This window comes from Neopsephotus bourkii, unplaced genomic scaffold (genome assembly GCF_033783945.1).
Source record: "Neopsephotus bourkii isolate Nb327-2 ecotype Australia unplaced genomic scaffold, CSIRO-AGI_Nbou_v1 NB_1076, whole genome shotgun sequence".
In the NCBI taxonomy this organism is placed as follows: domain Eukaryota; kingdom Metazoa; phylum Chordata; class Aves; order Psittaciformes; family Psittacidae; genus Neopsephotus; species Neopsephotus bourkii.
Genome location: NW_026901564.1, coordinates 24,116 through 48,048, shown reverse-complemented (window position 1 = coordinate 48,048; position 23,933 = coordinate 24,116). Strand labels below are relative to the sequence as shown.

Here is a 23,933-nt window from a genome sequence, read left to right as displayed (position 1 = left end):
TAAGCAGAGTTGGGTTTAGGCTTTGTCCAGGGTTAGATGATGATATAGGAGGATAAGGAGGTTTTCCCTGAGGATGGACAGTCATGAAGGGCAGGGTGTGTGGGATAGGATGGGCAAATACCTAGGCCAGTGAGCCCCCCTCCAGTGCTTTGGAACTTCACCACTGAACAAGTGCAAAATCCAGAAAAATTAGTAAAATATTTAAATGAGGTGTGTTGTCATCCTGGTCATACCAGAGAAGGACAAATCATGCAACGTGCTGGGGCTTGGCCTGTGCTTAGAGTCCCATTCAACACCATCCAGCACCTTCAAAAAGGAAAAAAATGTCCCTGGATCTGATGGCAAAGCAACAGATAGCACAGCTACTCCAGTGACAAGTGCAGCAGCTACCCAAACCCTGACTGTGGTTAAACCACGACAGTAGGAAACCATGTCTAAACCCCCCTAGATCTTTACCAGCCTTTCGGGTTTGAGTTCCTTTGGAATTTTGATTTTGGATTAATCAATCGAAGAATCACAGCAACTATGATGTTATTTTCTGTAAAAGGAAATGATTTTGCATACTGTTCAACATTCCTTTATTCTTTTAACTAGCTTAAGTTTACCTTTCATATCCCTCAATATCCTTTATCCAGCAGTATCTTAGTATTATTGAGACTGTTTTGAATTCTGAACACTTTTTTTGCATGCATAATTTTTACTAGTCCTAGGTTTTTCAGATGGAACAAAAGTATTTGAAGGGAGTTTTTTCTCTGAGCAGTTTACTTGTAGAAACACATTTTGACTGCAAATAAAATCTGAGAAGAATATGTTTCATAGTACTTTTTATAAATAAAAACTTCTATTAGATAATGTTTTTAATTTTTATGCTTCTTAGACTATTTTTATATTATCTGGCAGAAAACAGACCAGTTTAAACTCTATACATCTAAATGATATTGTATCTTCTGAACACTTCTTCATATTTTATTGACTTAGAATGATATAAAATTGTCCAGATAATTCTTTGGCTCTTCAAAAAGCTCTTCTTCAATGTGAGTAACAGTACTATTTTGCATTTAAAACACATAATTAAATTCTTTACTTACAACTATTCCTATTTCCCATTTGGGCTCCCTGATTCAACAAAGTTACTGGAATAAAGCCATCTCTCTTGGTAAGAGAGGTATAGAGGTATGTCAGTGAAAAAAGGGAAGACTGGGGGCCCTCTCCAGAAGGTAACAGGAAAGTGGTCACCCAGGATATGGGGAAGGCTAAGCTACTCAAAGATATCTTTTGCCTTGATCTCCACCAGTGGGCGTTTCAGCCACAGCACTCAGAAGGCAACGGCAGGGACTGGGAGAACAAAGAATCGTCCTCTGTTGGAGATCAGACTCAAGACCATATAAGGAACCTGAAGGTGTATGAGTCCATGGGACATGATGAGTTGCATCTATGTGTCCTGAAGAAACTGCTGGATAAAGTGGCTAAGCCGCTGTCCATCATATTTGAGAAGTCATCGCAGTCCAGTGAAGTTCCCACTGGGAAAAGAGGAAACATAACCTCCATTTTTAAAAAGGCAAAAAAGGGAGACCCAGGGAACTAAGACCAGTCAGTCTCACCCCAGTGAGCTATGGGATGTAGTAAAGAATGCAATAAATGCTCAGGATCACTTTAAGCAAATTTCCTGTCATACTGCAAGAAGATAGGCCTTCAAAGCTGGTACAAACTTCTGAGAGTTTCTAAGTAAGTGATACTGGCTTCATCCATAGCAGCTGATGCAAAGTATCTGGAAATAGATAAGTGTAAGATGCATGCTCTAACAGTGGCATATATGTGTTTAAAAGTGAAAAGATTTGATTTGCTGCCTCTGTAGCTGGAACATTCTAGCCTCTCCTTTCTTGGTGCTTGGCATATGATGTGTCTGTTTGCTGTTACAGCTGCTCTCAACACAAGATCACACCCAAGGCAGGGTTGAAAAGCAGAGGAAAGGCAGATATGACACAAACACCATCTTGAATATGGCTATTAAGTGAAAAGTAAGCCTCCTCTGAGGTCCAGTGAGCAGATGAAAAGGAAGGGCACCAAACATGCAAAGTCTGGTGTTAAACTACGTCATCACAGAAAACAGTGAGAGCAGAAAACGGAAGAGCTTTCTCTCATCTTGAGGGTATGAAGCCCAGATCCATTTCTAGAAACCTCGTGGTTTTTATAATGCTACTGTGATAGCCAGCTGAAAGGGGTTATTCTGGGCAGAAGTCTGGTCTTTGAAAAAAACAGCAAATGTGAGCCAGCCAAGCATCTTTCTCTGCAGTAATTGCTATGACGACTGCTGTGGTTTAGCACCAGCTGGTAACTAAGCACTAAGAAAAAATTAACTCTATACCAGCTAAAACCAGGACAAGGAATGACTTTGTAGCTCATCATGTCTTGGGTTCTTGTAGTCATTGTCTAGTTGTTCTGTTTTATGTTTGGTTAGGGTTTTGTTGATTTGGGGGGGAGGGAGGGAAGTATTTAAAATGTAGTTGCCAAATTATCTATTATCAATTGATGCAGTTCTCAAAGATGAGGTAGGAGAGTTTCAGACAAGTGGAGACCAAAATAAGTGGAAGATAAAGATCTGAACGGCCTGTTCTTTCAAATCGTAAGCTGGGTACACAATAGAACATGCTTCCTAATCCAGGACGTACATTTATCACAAGTAAAGCTATAAGCACTGAATGTTACTGGAAAAGCTACAGCTATAGGTGATGCGGAGACCCTGCAGACAAGTTTAGCATGAGGCATGACAAATACATATTTTGCCATATGTCCCAAGGGGGAAAATCCGCGCAACTGACAGTATCACAAACCTGCCTCAAAATAGACAAACCTTTGTGGCACAAGGGCCCTGTACTGCCCTCATGAATTAGGCAGTATATAAGCCCAATAAGCAGATAAACAAGCAGCTTCTGGTCTTTGAGAGGGTCATGGAACATTGAAATTGTGATGCAACATGAGAAAGATTTGTCTATGGAAAGGGAAAACTAATACCTGAAGTTGAGAGTGACCTATAATATGAAAAACAAGTAAAGAAGCTGGATGGGATTTTTTTTGTTTGTCTTCCTAAGTTTTTTAAGAATTTCCACTTCATCTTTCTTAAAATCATGTTTGACAATTTGGTGACTAAGGGGATTCTTCTAGAAAGAAGACTCCTCACATCTCCTTCCTCTTTCCCTTTGCCCTTCTACCCTCATTCCTAAAACAGTTTAATAATACTTAGTCATTCCTAAAACAGTTTAATAATGCTTAGTGCTGTAGTAACTTCTTTTTGGTATTTTGAGTGTCTAGTCCAACCCTACTTCAGACCAGTTTAAGGGGTTTCTAAAACTGCAGACATCACACAACAGTGTCAGTGCACTGTGGTCACATAAACTACAGCCAACAAACCATAGAAGAAGTGGACTTCATGTGCATGGCTTTACAATCAGCATACTGTGCTCTCACCAGATCCTGTCTGTTCAGCATCCTAAAAATTGATAGTGACATGAAATGAAATTGTAACTGAGAATTTTTATCTGAGCCAAGGAATTACCAGAAATGCTAAACTAACTGCTCTGCAGAACAGCACTCTTGATTATCCAACGGTGCAGTAAAGGTAGAAGCTTTCTCATAGTAATGTACTTCTGTATCTCAATCTCTGCTCATGTAAGTTTAAAATTATAAACTTAATTGACCATTACCAATATCCTAAACATTTCCAACAACTAAGAAGTTATTTAAATGAAAAGTAAAGCAAAACCAGAGTCACAAAACCCATTCTTATGGAGAGAACAATAATATTTGGCACACTCCAGGGCCCTGTTTTAAATTTTATAGTCTTGACTTCAGTGGTATTATAAACAATAGTATGTACACAAAGACATGAGAAACTTTACAAATATTACTGAAATCTTACAGTACACACGTGAGGAGGGTATTATTTTGTTGACTGAACAAACAATACATAGAGAAGCTGAGGCATAAAAGAGTTAAGCAAATAAATCAAGTTCACAAAGCAAGTCTGTTGAAAACTCAATTTCACAATTTGCAGTCTGTGTCTTTCCCCTAAAATTATTATTCTTATCCTTCAGGTTATTATTGTTATTATGTTGTTTAGGGGTATAGGCGTTACCTTGTTTAATTCTCCCACTCCTGACACAGACTATATTTCTACATTAAATAATATGCTTTTACAAACAAGAAAGTTTTATTAACACAAAAAATTGTGAAAAGGAACAAAACCAGAGAAGCTTACCCAAATCCAGAAAACAAGCGACAGAAGAGGAAGAAGCCATAGCCCTGGACAAATGATGAAAGGAAGGCAAAGAATCCATTGACAGACATGCATATCAGGAGTGACTGTCTCCTTCCCACCTTGTCTGCCAAGCCTCCCCAGAAGAACGCCCCCAACATCATCCCCAGGTACACTATGCTACCTGCAATACACAAAAAGAAAGATGTTTTGTGAGCTACATAACTGACCATAATTGATGAGACCAAAAATAATAGACCTTCTATATTGACAAAACAAATGGTATGCAGATTGATTTTTCCTTTCTCAGTGAGTATAATTTATAATGCATACTTTGAAAATATATCTACTGAGAACAGATTTCCTACTGCATCTTTTCATCTGTTACCAGACACATTGAAGCTTACTATAATTATTAAACAAGGTGTCTCTAGCTAAAACAATTAAAATAGAGGCAAGTAAGACTGAAGGGGAGAAAGAATGCCACTGCTTCCTCAGTAATAAACTGCATTCATGTTAAGCACTGCAAAAATTATAACTTCCCCTACAGAAATAAATTGCCTGAACGTTTCTAGAATATAAGCAGTTCTGTAGTGTTTTAGGCACTGGGATTAAGATGTGCCGAGTCTGGAAATAATGAAACAGGCACTTTCCATTTAAGATCTATAGAATCAAAGATGTCCAGCTTGATTAGTTTTTTCTCTCTACTTTTCTTCTCTCTCCTACAGCAGTATGCCACTTTATTTAAAAAGGCACTGTCCTGTATACAGAAAAGCACTAGAATGTTTTGGTTTGTGGGTTTTGGTTTTTGGTGGTTTTTTTTTTTTTTGTTTTGTTTTTTTTTTTCCCCTCAGAGAATTTTGTACAGATACATTAGTTTAGCTACATATATGAAAATGGGATAGGAAAAAATACTATGGGGTGATGTTATTTTATTTTTTTACATTAATGATGTTTTCAACATGAAGTATTTTCCCACATAAAGGTAAGTTGAAATATTTAATATTTTAACCATTCACATGTAGCATATTGTGCATCACTTCCTTTCAGGGAAAAATCTTCTGTGAGACACTCACAAAGATGCACAACACAGTGAGCATACTGTCAGAAGAAAAAGTATATCCCAAGCTTTGGACAGAACCAACCAGATTTCTATTTTATTTGATACATGTAATTCTTTTTCCACCTACTTACTCACTGAACTTCCCAGTTTGCTTTTTATCTACTTAGCAGTTGCTGTCATCTTCTATGTCTACTACAGAGCAGGAATTAAACATCAAGTATCTGGAAGCAGCTAATCCAAACTGTGTCACTTTTCGAACAGCCACAAGAGCAGACAAATTCCCCAGCAACTCTGCTGGGCTCAAATCGCTGTTTTGTGAAATTCTGGTCTCCAAAAGAAAGACCTCTGCCTTGCATCAGGTAGTTGGAATAGAAAGAAAGCTGGGAAAAAGAAAACGCAACACTTAAATGCCTGAGCTTTGTTAACTGCGCATTAATATAGAGGTCATTCATCAGCGTTTCCATGCTTGGAATTCTAGATGTTAACATTTGAAGTCCTGACATCTGCAGGGTCTCATGCACCCCAAAATATCCCTGTTCCCTCTCATGTGTTGTACAAGCAGTTCCTGCTGCTGCTTCCTTGTGAAACATCATTCTAAACATTCAACAGAAGACACATTATGTGAAATTAATATTAGCAAGATAGAGAATTTTACTTTGTCTATGTGAATATGCTGTTTGCATCCACGTCGTTTGCCTTTGATTGTTACCAACACCAGCAAATCAATTTTTTTTCTGCAGCTGCCTTTTTAGCCAACTTAAAATAAGAACAGGATATTTCTAGACTGACCATCTTCTCCATGAGTCCCTCAGGACAGTCTGACAAATACACTGCTGCTCATCACAGGAACATTAACTATCCCTTTACATAAGCAAGAGCAACAAGCTCATTAGGAACAACAGTTAGATGTCCTCTCAGAAAAAATTCTATCAATGAACATTTTCTAGCTGTTACTGGGATCTTTGCCTTTCATCAAAGGATATTAGTAAGAATGTCAGTAAATCCAGAATTTGCAGAATTACTGATATTTTTGTTCTTTTTAGCTTAGGAAGGACACGGAGACTACAGTATTCTTTCTGGGTTAGAGATGTTCAGCAACAGACATTTATCAGATAGCTCCTTCATTCTGATCAGAAGTTTTTTTCCAATAGTTGGAATTTCCCTGTGAATGCACACATTGCTCATACACTTTTTGTCCCTAAAGAGATGAAGTTTGGCAAGTGGCTTAGCATATTTGCTGAACTGCTTTAAGATCTCTTTTGTGGGCAAGGAGAGTACCATGCTCTAGGTAGACCAGTACTCAAAAGCAGTTTGGAAACTCCATCCCGCAGACCTGATGTTTGCTTGTCAATATTAGTTGAAAGAACTTAGCAAAATTCAGTAGCTGCACTGACAGTAGACTGATTTAAAAGGGAAAATAAAATGGTTAATTTTTACTCTTAAAGTGAAATTCCATATAATCATTCATATATAAATCTTGTTAGGCTTTCCCAGTAAACACTCTAATATTAGAAATACTCAGAGAAGGCCAATCAAATAGTTGTGTATTTCTTTATGTAGATAACTTGGAAATATTTTATGCAAATAGTAATCATTTTACCAGCTACTTCCTTATGATGCACAGAAATACCAAAACCCTATGAACAATGAAAAAAAAAAAGTTTTCAAGTCTTGACAGTTAAAAACATCAACCTTTCTTTTTAATGACAAGTCACTGTACTGCACTTTGGTCTCTCTTATACCCATGTAATTCTTCCGAACAGCATTCAAAAGCCACTGCTTAAAATAATATTCTCCTTCTGTCAATAAACTGCTATAATAAGTTGATCTCTGAATTGCAACATTAGCTTATTCTTTCCCATTATAATAACCTTGAATTTTGTCCTAATTGCCTTCAGACTCTTCACAATCCCTCTCCTCCCCCACAAGAGATTCCTTCCATGCTGAACTTACTGCAGCTGCCAACGATGCCTGTTTCAGTGTGTTTTCCTGTCTGTCTTTCATATTTCTTGTCTCTCTTTGTACAGTAGATAATAGAATCATAAAGTCATAGGATGATTTGTGTTGGAAGGAGCTTTTAAAGGTCACCTAGTTCCAACTCCCCTGCCATGTTTAGGGACACCTTCCACTGAACAACCGGGTTGCTCAAAGCCCTGTCCAACCTGACCTTGAACAATTCCAGTGATCAGGAATCCACAGCTTCTATGAGCAAACTGTTCCAGTGATGGACAGTGTCTTAGCCACCTCATCTGCCAGTTCCCTTATGACCTGTGATGCATGTCATCAGCTGTCATGGACTTATGCATCTTCAGGTTCCTTAGATCTTCTCCTACAGCAGGTGGGTTTTCACCCTCCCAGTCCCTACCTTTGTCTTCTGTGGCTTGGGTGGTGTGGCTGGAGCTCTTGCTGGTGAAAGACTAAGGCAAAATGTCATTGTTGAGTACCTCAGCTTTCTCCATATCCCAGGTAACCAGATCTGTTACCTTCTGGAGAGGACTCACATTTTCCTAGCCTTTTTTTTTATTGCCAACACACTTACAGAAGTTATTCTTGTTGCCTTTGATGCCCCTGGTCAGATTTAATTCTATCAGGGCTTTAGCATTCTGAACCTAATCCGTGGCTGCTCAGACAATTTCTCTGTATTCTTCCCAGGCTACGTGTCCTTGCTTCCTCCAACTGTAGGTTTTCTTGTGTGTCTGAGTTTGTTCAAGAGATCCTTGTTCATCCACACAGGCTTCCTCACATTTTTGCCTGCCGTCCTCTTTGTCAGGATGCATTGCTACTGAGCTCTGAGGTGGTGATCCTTGAATATTAACCAGTTTGCTTGAGCTTTAAAAGAAATTAAAACAGCTTGAAACTGAAAGAGAGCTGATACAGATTAGATATTAAGAAGTTCTTTACTGTGAGGGTGGTGATACATTGGAACAGGTTGTCCAGAGAAGGTGTGGCTACTCCATTCTTGGAAATGTTCAAGGTCAGGCTGGATGAGGCTTTGAGCATCCTGGTCTAGTGGAAGATGTCCCTGCCCATAGCAGGGGGATTGGAACTAGATGACCTGTAAAAGCTACTTCCAACACAAACCGTCCTATGATTTTATGATTCAATGATCCTTACATAAAGAACTACCACAAAATAATATTCCTCTGTAACAAATATTTCTTCTTTTCTCTAAACAGTGCTTGAAGTAGTGGAACAATAAGCTCTGCATTTATGGAGTAGCAAATTCTTAAGGTGTAGAGCTTAGTGGTTAGAGGAATAAAACTGTTAATTGTTCAGACATCTGAAAAAGTCAATGGGTACCCTTTTCCAACAAACATGTAAGCCAGCCTCCATGTTAACTAAAATAAAAATTTTGCATAACTCTTTGGAAGTTCAAGAATTCTCAAGCCATGGATTTCCTTTATCTAAATGCTAGCAATTCCAACAGCAATCATTTTGTGTCTTAACTTCAGATGTTAAATGATTGCTCTTACTTAATTATATGAAATATATGCAAATCCCTTAATGCCACAGAATATCAGGTTCTTTTTCTATTACTGCTCTTCAGACTAATCCACTCTTTCTGCATTCCCTTTCAGGACAGCTGCAGACAGGCTTCAATCTGCTATTTCATACTCTCTAATGCAGATGCTTAATTACATATTTGGTTTGAAGCTTTTCTCTCTTCTGTTTAATATATATTTACAAACTGTCAAGTTCTACTTACTATTAGAGTATTAGAATTATTTTTAGCAATCCTGATAACAGGGCTTATCTGTTTCAATAGGTTAGAAGAATAAAGCTATTTCAAAATGTTAAAGCTCTTCAGTCTCAATATAAAATTTTGTAGTGTTATCTCTCACACTACAGTGACTCTTGTACCTTAGAGTGTGACTTGCAACTAACCCATGTTTATTTCTCTAATAGTAATAATTCTGAAGTGACAAGTCTTCACATAACAGACCATTTAGCTTTTGCATACTTTTTTAGAAAACACCTGCTTATACCACTTTTAAACATACTTACAAAACATCTATCTGATGACATCCAATCTGATACAAATCCAGAAACTTCACATAGAAAGGAATTAAATTAACTGTATCTGGCTTTCTTACATTACTGATGAACTGCAATAGAGAAATTTAACCACAAAAGTCAGGAAAATGGAACTTAAAGTAAAGCTGAGCAAAAGTAAGATCATATTCCATTGACCAGTGTAGATACGAAAAAGAAATTACAAGCGACTCGAGTAATCCAACAGTTCTATGTGCAAACTTATTTATGATTTTTGTGGTAATAGAGGGAAAAAGAAATCAACAACACAAGTAAGTGACTCAAACTATACAGGTTTGTAATAGTATGAGGGGAATATTTTGAAGATTGTTTAATCAAAGGAAAATTGCCGTGAGGTAAACAAGCACTCTACTTTTTTAAAGAGTAGCCTCACAAATAGAAAACCAAGATAGAGCCTAGAAAAAGTACAAACTATTAAATTGAAATAAAATTAGGTAGGGGGGAAACCTACACATTTCAAAAGGATCAAGTCCAAATTTCCCTAGAACTTAATTCAGAAAGGGTAGTAGATATAAAAGCCCGCTATGGACCCTCCAAGATAGTTGTAATACAACTGAATCTAAGTGAATGGGACTTCAAGCATATACAGAAAGCAGAAAGCACCTAACACAAGAAAAAAAATATGACAATACAAAATTTTAGGTCAAAAAAATTTCAGACCGGCAAATACCTACAATATATTTGTTTTGACTTAACATTGAGACTAGAGTGAAAACAGTCTTATGGCATGGCTATCCAAATTCATCAACCAGTTGTGTTTTAATGAAGGTCAAATATAAGCCAGGAAGACTTTTTTTTCTTGGGAGGAGAGGAAAAGTAAGTACAGTTCCGTCCTTCCCATGAAATTGAACAAAACAAAGAACAAACCACATTCCTCTCTCCCCCCCCCTCCCCTTTTTTTGTTGTTTTTTTCCCAGGAAAACAACTTGCATATATTTTCAAATTTTGAAGCAACTCCAGTGGAAATTTCAGAGATAAAAACCCATAGCTGGAAAGGTCTGACCAAAGGTTTTCCATTGTTATAATAGAAATATCATCCACATTAAAGTCAAAAAGATCCCACAAAAATCATTCACACAAATTTCATTTATGTATTAGCTAATTTTTTTTTTTCCTCTGGCATCTTTTGTTAAATTTATGTGTCTAATATTTCTATTTTTTATTAGCTTCCTGTGTCTCAGGCGTGAAATTTATAACCTAAAGTGTTTGTGGCGTAAGGTTTAATTTAATTCCATCAGGAAAAAGTTGACATTTTGCCTTCATGTTTCCTCTCATTTGGCTAATGAGACCAATTCAGAACAAGGTGATTTAGCTCTGCACCTTTACATTATCTGTTAATTTTGAAAAATATAGTATTACCTTGCTTTGAGAGTCTATGCTATTAATTCTTGTTACAGTTCTAAAGACATTCACCTTACAATACATCTAAACTTACAGGAGCCCGTGTACTGATACATATTTTTTTTATTAATGAAATAATACTCTGTCTTAACAGATGAGTTTCCTGTGTATTTAGATAGTATTTTAATTGAAACACTGTAATAACAGAAGGAGTAACTGCTCCTGCTCATCTGCAGATCAAAATTGGATAAAATAATAAATGCATAGAAGAAGCTCAGCAACTGTAGAGATTGTGACAGGTAATAGATTAGTAGCTAGGATGGGAAATTTTCTTCACAGCTGTATTTTCTGATAAGGTAGCAAAAATGGAGAATATGGTAAACCAGAGCTTTTGCAGTACATTGTCATCATCACTTCTGCTTTAAGAACGTTATCATGTCAATAACCAGATTTCTCAGAATAAAAAAAATATTGATCAGAGCTTTTCCATTTCCTTCATTAGAATTATTTACAAACTGAATACTGGTAACAACTATTACACAAGCAGCAGCACACCATTTCATACTGCTATTTCTTGACTAGTAATATCAACCATGCATTACAGAAAAAAAGACCAAAGCACTACTTCCTTGACACAACAGAAATAACCAATCAATCAGCATTCAAATTTAGTAATACGGGGCTGTAAGAACCAGCCAATCTGTGGTATCATTCTTCCTACATAAGCAATATTTTGCAAGATGGAATATATAGAGCACAGACTTTATCAAAAACCAGTGTAATCCCAGGTGATGATGAGAAGCTGTTGACAGATTCCTTATGTGCTATCACTGAACATACTATTTTCACATTATCTTCTCATTTGATCCAACAGTTCCCTCTGACATTAGTAAGAAAATCCTAACAGACAAGCTTCAGATAAAACACACCTAGTTAAGCTGTCTTAATACCCTAATTCCAGCTTTCTTTCACTGCAACTGCAGAGGTACCTCTGGATTTTTCTACTCTCAGATTTAGATGCTAAATTCATTCTTTGCCCATCTGTGAATTGACAGTCATGCTAGAAATTGCTGTGACTTTGCAATTTGAAATGCACTTTCATGGCAATCCTGTGAATTAGAATGATTATAAAGGTTGCATATGATTGAATAGTGCATAGCATGGTGCAATGTGCTAGGATTAATTAAATTTCAAAGTAAGAGAAAATACTTCACTAAAGCTTTAAAGTGCCCCCACAATAATACACATCAATCATCTTATTTCATATCTAAACTGTTCATTTTGGCTACAAGTTTTACTGCCTGAATGTTAACCTCTTATTTGCCTAGTCCTTCTTCTGACTCAAAACAGGTAAGTGCATGAGTATAGCTAACTTTTCATTAATGCTGAATTAAAACAAAAAACCCAAAGCAGATACACCTACATTAAAAATAGATGCCTCCAACTCAGGAAATCAAAGCACATGGTGCTAAGAATTGATTAATAAAACTAAGCTTCTAGTAAAGGTATGTGTATAATATTAAAGCTAACAGTTATTATTTCTCCTGGGTTTAACAAATCATTAACTTTCCTTATCATAACTATATTCCAGTACTGTGTAAACTTCTTTCCTTGTAAATTGGAGGAAATACTTTTTATTTTGCTTCATCTATACATTGGATGTTGCCATTTTCATTCCAATGAAATGAAAGGGTGGGGAAAGAGAAATTATACAAAAAAAAACCCAAAACCAAAAACTAAACCAAAACAAAAACCAAACCAACCTTCCATTGATTTCACTAAAAGATGATGAATTATGCTTAACCTCATCAGGAACGGGTTACCAAAATTAATCAGGGCCTGAAACTCACACATCTTCTGAAGTGCTGGGAAGAGACCTGGTCAAACTCACCTAGCACACAACAGCATAAAGAAAAAAAGGAAACTTCTGTTGCTAATGGTCCCACATCTTTTTTCTGTTTTCCCATTTAGACTCAATGAAACTGGCTAGGGATATTAAGGATAACAGGTACATAACCTGTTCTACAGGTACATAGCAAATAAAAAACAGACTAGGTACATAGCAAATAAAAAACAGACTAGGGAGAACGTAGGCTCCCTCAGGAAGCTCTCAGGAGAGCTAGCTACACAGGATTTGGAGAAGGCTGAGGTTCTGAATGACTTCTTTACCTCTGTCTTCTCTGGCAAAGGCTCTGACCACACCACCCAAGTCTTGGAAGGCAGACACATGGACTGTGAATGAAGACCTTCAGCCCACCGTAGGAGAGGAACTGGTTCAAAACCATCTTAAGAATCTCAACGTGTACAAGTCCATGGGTCCTGATGAAATCCATCCGCAGGTCCTGAAGGAGCTGGCGAATGAAGTTGCTAAGCAGCTGGCCATCATATTTGAAAAATCATGGCAGTCAGGTGAAGTTCCCGATGACTGGGAAAAGGGAAATATAACCCCCATTTTCAAGAAGGGGAAAATGGATGACCCGGGGAAGTACAGACCAGTCAGTCTCACCTCTGTGCCTGGCAAAATCTTGGAGCAGATTCTCCTGGAATGCATGCTAAGGCACATGAAAATCAACAAGGTGCTTGGTGACAGCCAGCATGACTTCACTAAGGGGAAATCCTGACTGACCAATTTGGTGGCCTTCTATGATGGGGCTACAGAACTGATGGACAGTGGCAGAGCAGCTGATGTCAACTACCTGGAATTGTGTAAAGCGTTCAACATTGTCCCACACAACATCCTTGTCTCTAAATTGGAGAGACATCAATTTGATGGATGGACCACTTGGTGGACAAAGAACTGGCTGGATGGCTGCACACAAAGAGCTGTGGTCAGTGGCTCAATGTCCAGCTGGAGACCAGTAACGAGTGGTGAACTTCAGGGATCGGTGTTGGGACCGGTCTTGTTCAACATCTGTTGGTGACATGGACAGTGGGGTTGAGTGCACCCTCAGCAAGTTTGCGATTACACTAAGCTGTGCGGTTCAGCTGATACACTGGAGGGAAGGAATGCCATCCAGAGGGACCTTGACATGCTTGTGAGGTGGGCTGATGCCAACCTCACAAAGTTTAACCATGCCAAGTGCAAGGTCCTACACCTGGGTCAGAGCAATCCCAGGCACAACTACAGGCTGGGCAGAGAAGAAATTCAGAACAGCCCTGTGGAGAAGGACTTGGGGGTGTTGGTCGATGACAAAATGAACATGAGCCGGCTGCAGTGTGCGCTTGCAGCCCAGAAAGCCAACCGTATCCTGGGCTGCATCAAAAGGAGTGTGACCAGCAGGTCGAAGGAGGTGATCCTGCCCCTTTATTCTGCTCTCATGAGACCTCACTTGGAGTATTGTGTGCAGTTCTGGTGTCCTCAAGATACAAAGGACATGGAACTGTTGGAACAAGTCCAGAGGAGGGCCACAAGAATGATCAGGGGACTGGAGCATCTCCCATATGAAGATCGGCTGAGAAAGTTGGGTCTGTTCAGCCTGGAGAAGAGAAGGCTGTGTGGAGACCTCATAGCAGCCTTCCAGTATCTGAAGGAGGCCTACAGGGATGCTGGGGATTGACTCTTCATTAGGGACTGTAGTGATAGGACAAGGGGTAACTGATTGAAACTTAAACAGGGGAAGTTTAGATTGGGTATAAGGAGGAAATTCTTTACTGTTAGGGTGATGAGGCACTGGAATAGGTTGCCCAGGGAGGCTGTGAATGCTCCATCCCTGGCAGTGTTCAAGGCCAGGTTGGACGAGGCCTTGGGTGATATGGTCTAGAGGGAGGTGTCCCTGCCCATGGCAGGGGGGGTTGGAACTGGGTGATCTTAAGGTCCTTTCCAACCCTAACTATTCTATGACTATGATTCTATGTTTGTTCTATGTCTTAATGAAGTTCGTTAACATTTTACTGTGAGAATATTTACTTTTCTTGCTGAGGAGCTGATATGTCCTCTCTTTTTGTTCATAGCTCAACATTAGATGCAAAACGCAAAAAAATCAAAGCTAAAAATACAAAAATAAGGAAGATAACCTGTCTATAAATGAAAGCTTGCAGATCATGACTGAATTCCATTGCAGAATTAACCAAACAGGACTTTGGATGAGAGTCCACCATCATGTATAAAATGTTTGGTTTAAACAACTTAAATGACACATTGATTTAAAAAATGATGTATCAACATCCAGAGATCCCATGGCATTCAAGAGAGGGAAGAAAATGTGGTGGCAGAAGCCAAATTAAAGGTGTGAAATTACCATGGCCCTCAGGCTTTTCCTTTGGGAGGAATTTCCTTCTTTTGGCCACTTCTATAAAGTTATAGATTTGTGTGATGTAAATGTTAAAATCACTGATCTGTAGTGGGATAGGTAGAGCCAGAAAATAACCTGCAGTACATAAAAAAGCAGCCCAGTGATTTTCAATTATTTTAGACACAATCAATCTCTCAGACAGATGTTTGAAGATACCAACATGCACATAATTATGTACTTTTAATTCTGTGTGCAAATAAAAGGTATATACATACTTGGACATGGTGGTAATGCATGTCCGTAAGCAGTCAAATGTACAAGTATCTACTGGCTACTCACACAACCTTTACAAGTACACACATTATCCCAATTCTAGGCTGTATTTTTCACCATTTAAATAAAAGCAAGTTTCCCAACATCCACTGAACTCAATTCAGCTAAAGAAATTATAGCTTAAATCTTGAAGGAGTGTTACATTCTGGTGATAAATAAGAGGCACTAGAACAGGCTACCCAAAGAAATGGTGAATGCTCCATCCCTGGCAGTGTTCAAGGCCAGGCTGGACAGAGCCTTAGGTTTTACTGTGAGGCATCCCTGCGCATGGCAGTGGGCTTGGAACTAGGCAATCTTAAGGTCCTTTCCAACCATAACTATTCTATGATTCTATGATTCTATGTTTCTATGATTCGATGAGTCTATGATTCTATGATTAATTTTATGTCTTGCTCAAAAAGTCACCTACTACTTCATTAGTTACATATGCACTGATTGATCTTTGCTGTGTTCCAAGGTACACAGGTATAGTTAGGTCCATTTAACTAAAAAAAAAAAAAGAAAAAAGTGAGAAGTACTTACTACATTATTTACAGAGCTTTCAAAAAATGAATTGGTTAAAACGTTTGACTGTGCTAAACATGAATACACACAGCAAGACTGTCATCTATGGACTGCACTGCAATCATTTCATGTTGTCTCACATTGTGTTCCTCAGGTTAAAGCTGCAGGACTGAAACTGGGTATTGAGCTAGGGCAATATCATGTTTAGCCCAAGTTGCTAAATGGTGAACCTCTTAAAAATTAAGAATGAACATGTAAGTTAATGGTGTCTGGTACCTTGTTTTCCTCAGAAAAGCTGCATGCAGGAACACCACAAAAGAGTAAAGACATCTGACATGGTGGTACTGTTTTCCCTGTTGGCAAAGCTTCAGTAAGGTGGTTGGGGAACAACATCCTCAGAAAAGGACGACAGCTATGACCACCTTACTGGCTTATAATGGGAACTTGTGACAGTGCAGAGGACTGAATACACAACATTTCATTAATGGTTCAAATCTGTGCTCTCAGTTACTGTCTTGTGACAAGCCCATGACATTTCACGTGGTACAGGTTTAGTCCAGTTCATAGTAGACAAAGATTACACTGCATATTCTCTCAACTGTCCTTGCTTTCCCCTCAGAAAAGAGAAACAAACATAACCAACATATCCACTGGTTCACATAATGTAGCTTCTTATATCGGAAAAGGATATTTCTTTAAATTTTTCCCACTCAAACAATTGGTTTTGGAAGGCAAGCAGAAAAAGCACTGCAGTAGGAGCACTTTAATAATGTCATTGCAAGGGAACGGAACCATACCAGAGGTGAGCAGTGTGCATGATGTCATTTGTATTTCTGGCATCTCCTTCTGAAGAAAGAAGACATTAATCCTACAGACTAGTTTTCACCTTGCTCTGGAATATGTGGCTCTATTTCTAAATTTTTCTATCATTGCTAAAGATTTATTACTCCTATTAACTGCAAGTGCAATGGAGTTTCATTGCCATTTCAGTGAGACTCCTCACACTCAAAGGTCTGCTATGGTTTCAGTAAGTGTTCTTAATCTAGATGCATTTCTTGTGAATACAGTAATTCTCAGAGCCATATACAAGTGCCTTACATTTTGAAATCTATGCTCTCTTCAATAAAATTTATACCACTGCCAAGAGCCCACATTAAAAAATTAGTTCTGAATCTCTTCCTCTATCCCTGAAGTCTAAAATCATTTTAAGAAAAAGAACTTCCACATGCTTTTCACAACACAAATATGAGTCTTGACATGGAAGTTTTAACTTTATAGAAGCACATTTACCAGCTGCACACAACAGTAAAATGTAAGAGTGTCAGAGGCTGGTTTTCCTTTATTTTACGTCACTTGTGGGCTGTTGTGTCATCACAAATCTGGTTCCCTGCTAATAACTGGAATATAACAATCTCACCTGTATGTAGTGAGCTGTAGTAATAATGAACAATAGAAGAGAACAGTATTTATAGCAATACATAAAAAGCTACTCACAGCAGCAGGAGGAATTTTACTCACTGCTGTGTAAGGTCAGTTTTGTGACAATCAACTCAAATTCAGACCCTTAAATAAGTATTGTCATGTGTTCTGCATGATAATATATAGAAGCACCATGTTGTCAAAACTATTACTGAAATCAAGTAGATAAGAGAAAACCATGATTCCTGAAGTAAGTTTTCTTTAGAAATAAAGTCTTAAATGTCTGAATTTTAAGAAGAAATGCAAAACAGAAAGTCTGCTGCTCAGCTTTATACTTCTGAGTTTTCAGTCTTTGAATTCAGGACTTGGCCCTAAAGTTAGAATTTCAGTTAAGCCACAGGTGTAACATAACGTAGAATAAACAAGGCTGATAAAAAATGGTTTCATGAATTCATAAAAAGGAATAATCATAATTGATAAGCAAGATAAAACATTTAGTTTTCATGGCCTTTTTTTCAAGCTTTAAAAATACATAATTGTAATTTCATAAAAAGATTATTTATTTTTTTAATAAAACATTTGCTTAACCGTCAGTTAGCAAAACCAAAAACGTTAGCTTCCATATTAAATCATAGTCCTCAAAAGAGATTAGCAATCCCAAAACAGCTCCTCCTCCCATCCGAATCATGATGTGTCTAGGTATCTGGCCTGCACAGAGAGCTGTCAGCTACTTAGTAAGGGGAAAAATGAACGAGTATCACAAGCACTGAACAGCAAAGAAAACTCAAAATTTTATTTAAGATTGTTTTAGTCTGGACATCTACAAAAGAAGTCTCTCTAAAATGGAAATCTGTTGCTTCAGCAACAAATTACATGAAGGAAACCTATCCAAATGTGCAATATGGAAACCAGTCTTAGAATAACAATTTGATTGCAGATTTGTTCATACATTTATGCCTCTAAAAAAAATATGCAAGGTGTCTAGTGATGTAGAAGGTGCCTAGACATGTTGGAGAATCCCACTAGGCAATTAGATTCCTGAATATTTATGAAATGGCCCCTTCAGGCTCAGGTTCTGCAGTCCTTTATTCACCGACATTTTGTCACAAGCTCCAGATTTCTGCCAGATGCAGAGAAAATCCACATAGGCTAGGAGAAGAGTGATGGACTTAGCAGTCCTGGGGAAATGGTTGGACCTGATAATCTTAAAGGTCTTTTCTAAATCTTAAAGGTCTTTTCCAACCACAGCTGGTTCTTTGTGGCCTCATTGTGGTAACAAAGGAAAATAATCACTTCCCTCTAGTTACTGGTTGCTCTTGCCAGTGCAGCCCTGGTTGCGGTTAACTTTCATTGTTGCAAGACATTGATGACCTATCAACTTGTTTCTTACTAGGGACCCTATATCCTTTTCTGCAGAGCTGTCGCTGCCTAGCAAGACAGTGCCTAGCCAATACCCATGATCTGTGTCATTCTCTCCCAGGCAAAGGACTTGTATTTGTCATTGTCAAGTCTCATGTTGAATATAAATCTGTTGCAAAAGATCTGTGCAAAACCAGATTTACATTAAATAGCAAATATCTGGCAAACCAGTATCTTGGAAACTAGGGGGGGGGGGGGGAAATGCTCAGTAATGATCTGGTATTCTTAGTAGAGTTTATAAGCACTTTGCATCAACTACTGTGCCTCTGGGTAGCACTTCTTCCCATGTAAGAGGAAGCATTGTCTGGATTAGAATGAAGCTGGGTTATGTTACATAGGTTTTTAAAATAGAGTAGATGTAGGAAGCATTGCATTAAGCCAGCTAATATGCAAATAGGCTATTAATGCCGGACGGGTAGACATGTCATCTGTTGTCCCAGACAGAAAACTATTTCAGCCCAAAAGACTCAGTTATCACCTCTGCACTTTCTTTCCTATGAATATTATTAAAAGTGTGATTATTAAATTCTGACAATATCAGAGAAACCTTTTACATCAAGGCATTATTTGACACTAAACAGGGGTTTCAGAAAATCCTTTGATTTCCTAAGTAAGATGTTTGTTGCTATTCACATTCACAATAACGGCATTATCAGACCAGTGATTTATCAAGATACTTGAGTTTTCTAGATGGAAGAAACAGTCTGTATGGTTCATCAACTACAAATATCTTTTACAAGGAAATTGTCTTGTTAAGTAAAAGAAAAAAAGCAACAGGTAGGCTCTATGAATATTATCACTTGTTTTTAATTAGCTCAAGTTCCCCAGTAAACTATTATGGCACGATATACGAGAAATCAGTTTTTTTACAACTGAGTCAATAAGTGCTTTTCAATGACAAATTAACATGTTCTTAGTGTGTTTCTTGATAGTCTAGAAAATTGCCTGGAAAATACTGTGTATGTATACCAGTTCCAGCCTATAACACCTAAGGCTGGTTCCATGACTTCAGTATTTTAACAACATTAAAGCCCTCTGGATGATGGAATTATAACTATGAAAAAAAAACTATGCCTGTCTGGAAGACCCCAGTTAGAATGTAATTCTGATGGGAAATCACAATGGCAATATAATTGAAATGCATGGCTGTGAGAGCCTAGTTATGGTACCATAAAAGTTCTTTCACTAAGCATTCACTGTCATTGTGGATATTTTGTATCACTGGAAAGAAGGTTATGCTGTCTGCAAAGGTTCTATACCTACGTTGCTTACAAGTCATAAGTACACCAATATACTGACAAATTGCAGCCTATGATATACTTCTATTACTAAAGTCCAAGTAACATTATTTTTGTGAAATTATTGACAAAACCACCACAAGTTGCAATGCCTTCAATACACATTTGGAAACTGCTTATCTCTGCTCTTTCCTGATTTTGTATGCTAATCTTTTTTAGCTAGAATTACTTGTTTGCTAATACAGCACAGAGTCTACTGTTACATTATTACGAAAGGAAGATACGGGGCTATCCATTACAATTTCTGTATTTTAGGCATGAGAATACATTGCTTGCACACAGAGGCCTTCCAGAGTCGTTTCCTTAATTTTGTCAGGAAACATCATTTACATATACACACACATCTATGTGGTATTTAACAGCTTACTGAATTTTAGTTAGACATTGATGGAGTCACCCCAATATACCTCGGGACAGCATCATAAGAAGTTTAATAATAGGGAAATCCTGAATGCTCTTCTTGACATGGGTCAGACCTAAACAGGTGGCTACAAATCCTCATGGAAGCCTCATGGCAGCTTAGTGTCAACACTTCTCATACCCAGTTTCATATATCTCCATAGTACTTAACCACAACTGTTTGAATGAAACACTATTTTTAGAAAATATATTTTCCCAAAAATTTCAGTTCTATATAGCGATGTAACAAAGGAAAAGCATTATAGCCATGTTCTCAACACTTGTAACTTGACAGAAGTCAGGAATATTAACATGGTCAGAATATCTTAATTGTGAAAAGATTAATTTCCCACTCCAACATTTAATGTAAATGGAAGGAACTGCATATGTGCATAAGTTAGTTACTGAATGTGTAAGCATCATGAAGCTCCCTCTTAATGTTGAATAACCTTGTGCTTTTCCATAACTCCATACGAACTAATTGCAGAAAGATGTGGTGGTTGCACTTATATTGTTATTGTTCTGGAAAACAATGACAACTTTGACCATTCAACTTGTTGGGAGTGTGTGTGTGGTAAAACAAACTGTGTTAATAGTAATAAATAAATAAATAAATAAAATAATTTAAGAAGCCAAGATTCATCAATTTTTTTTCCATCAATAAAGAAGACTTATAAAAAGTGATTATTAGAGTTTAAAGGTACCCTCAGCTGCAAGTACTGGGTAGCAGAATCACATTGAAAGCAACTTGGGCTTATGCTGATTTTATAAAATATATTCTGTGTTACTATCTGCACTGACACAGTAAGATTTTTCTAGTGCTACCTTTTGGAGTTGTTTTGGTTTCTCTTCTTTTTCTTTACTCTTTGAGAAGAGCTCCGTAATAGCTATATATAAACATGTTTATGCACTTTCTTTCTTTAAGAAGTAGATCAGAAAACTCAAAGGTCGAAGCACGACAAATACAATGTTTGTAAATTTTTGTAAACAAACAGTACCAAACAGGTTATTTGTATGCAGCATCTTTAACAATAAAAGCTTAGATAATTTATTTTCTTTTATTAGAAGTTTAACCACTGCACTGTACAAATAGACAGAGTAGTTAATTTCTAACAACAAATGATCAAATGGCAAGGAATGACTCAAAGGACTCAGCCATCTGACAACTCGGCTCCTGTTTCCAGTCATGATCCTCTCACATGGAGGGAAGCTTAGAGATATAAATGAGGGTAACTACAGTCCCCATTACTGAAACCTATAGAGCCAAAAAGCTCATATCAATATGTTAGAATACAACCTGTCATTGCCTTAATGATCGCCCAGAAAGCTTCTGTGTTACTTAAATAGCACAAATAGGCTTGTGTTATCTAAAATTCTGAATCTAATATTGATGCATTTGGTATGTTAGGATCCTTCTAATTGATAGTGAGCAAGAAATAAAATCTGGAGACTGACTTAAGTTTAAATCAGTTATGTTAAAATGAGACTGTTGCAACAAACCATTCCCTGTAAGGATGCAGTAAACAAACAGTACATCTGCTAGAAGACAAAGGTTCCTAAATATTTTATGAGAACACTTCTTTTCTGTAATAGCTTGGGTCCTTCAGGCCTAACCTGCTTATCTGCACACATATACTCCATTTTCTGCCACATCCAAAGCCCCCATGCTGCTACCTCCCCTCACCCTCAGGGAACCATTTCTACACCCTTTCTCCATAGCCCTGTCCCATGAGATCCTTGCTTTATCAGCTGCACCTGAGTATACGCAGGGAGAGCAAGCACAGACCTGCTTACAGCACTGCTGCTCTCACCAAGTCACACAAGGCTGCCTCAGCCTGCCTCTGTCGCACTGCGGGAGAGAATAGGCAACAGAATGAGACACAGCCCATCCCGATTAACTGAACAGAGAAAAAAAGGATACCCTATGCTCTTCTTCACCCATTTGACCTACTGATTCTGTGTCCCCCTAATCCAAATAAACAACCTACTTTTTGGATGGCCAGAGAGCAGTCATTGGGATAAAATGAGTAAAAGACAAAAAAGAAGGAAAAGGCTAGGCAGCATTTTCCCCGAATTTCTTGCGTTTCCCAGATTGCATTCCACTTTGCCCTTGGGATGGCTCCCATGTAGTATGTTTCTGGACAGTTGTATCATCTTATCTTTATCATGCCTGTATAAATCCAGCAGAACTCCAACACTCTGACAGTGGTTTGGTTTTTGTTTTGTTTTGGATTTTTTTATTGTTGATTGGGGATTTTTTTTGTTTTCTTCTTGTTTGTTTTTTTTTTGTGTTTCATTTTGGTTTTTAATTAGTTCATCTGCATGTCTACTCTTGTATATGAGAACAAAATGTATCCCTCTGCTCTTAAGTTTTACTGTGCAGACTTCCATTTTAGCAATTTATTTATACTTACTGAAAAAAAAGTCAAAAAAATAAAATTATAATCTTCACTAAATCTATACAGCTGTTCATGCACTTTGTGGATCATATATATTTAATACAAATATATTTTCATATAATCATTGGTGTTGACAAATACATATTTAGGCATACTGTAAGCAACACTTGTAATAGCACAAAGACAGAGCAAGGACTTTACTCACCAAGCCATCCTGATCCAGAATTGGGTATACACATGTCTGTTTCAGCACTGGGTAACACAAATCCAACTACAAAAACTTCAACCCCATCAGCCATCAGGGCCATTCCTAACACAAAGAAAAGGGCCCACTGGAAACGACCATGGCCACATTCTTGTATTATCAGTTCATACTGCTGTGCTAGCTCTTCTTCATCAGCTTTTCTCTCTGTTTCCAGTTCATGACGATCCTTATATTCATCATGCATAGGCTGACCTAAGGCCACCATGCCATCTTTACCCCCCATGCCGGGTACTCCCTGATACTCCCCTTCATAAATTTCATCATCCTCATCATGCCCTTCAGTTGCTTCACTTGATCCTTCATCATCATTAGCTTCAACACCATAATTTCCTCCTTGTACATAGTAATCATCATCATCTTCCTCATCCTGGAATCGATTGTAGGACCTCTGTGTGTAGCCATCCTGAGCCTTTTCAACAGCTTTATTCACTTTTTTCACTGCTTGCCTTTTCACTTCTTTGGCAATATCTTTTGCCCCTTTCATTAATGAAGTTCTATCTTTGTATGTTTCCTCCATCTTGTATCAAAGAAAGACTACTGTTATGCTGCTGCTATGCTGCTGTGGGACCTGCTGAATACCGTGTAGAACACCTACTGTGTGTTGGACATCAGTGGAAAAGGCCCAAGTACATGTGAAGCCGTAATGTTCAACCTGCAAAATATGAGAGAAAAAAGTTAATACTTTGCTCCTTAGTTGCTTTTTCACGCTGATACAGTGCCATACCAATCTTCATTTAAGCACACAACACTACAGTTCAGGCCTTCAAATGTACAAACGTGGATTTTCCTCAGAGATACAAATAACCCAGGTTACAAAGAAAATACTCTCAAGAAAAAGCTAACATCCTCACTGTTTCTCAAAATGATATTTATTACACTCTAGTCTTAGATACCAGGATTTATTCTGAAATAAAACCAGTGATTCCATGAACCATACGTCATATCAACTCTGTCTG

At 37.8% G+C, this 23,933-nt stretch overlaps 1 protein-coding gene across 1 annotated transcript in view; it reads right to left on the bottom strand.

The window, feature by feature from the left end:
* Positions 1-23,645, bottom strand: part of SV2C (synaptic vesicle glycoprotein 2C) — an 82,747-nt gene extending 59,102 nt beyond the window's left edge. The window contains exons 1-2 of the mRNA XM_061362047.1: positions 22,918-23,645; positions 4,256-4,436 (exon numbers count right to left, since the gene is read on the bottom strand). Coding sequence (XP_061218031.1) covers positions 4,256-4,436; positions 22,918-23,494 — 758 coding nt within the window. The 5' untranslated portion in view covers positions 23,495-23,645. The remainder of the gene's footprint in view (positions 1-4,255; positions 4,437-22,917) is intronic.
* Between the last annotated feature and the right edge of the window lie 288 nt (positions 23,646-23,933).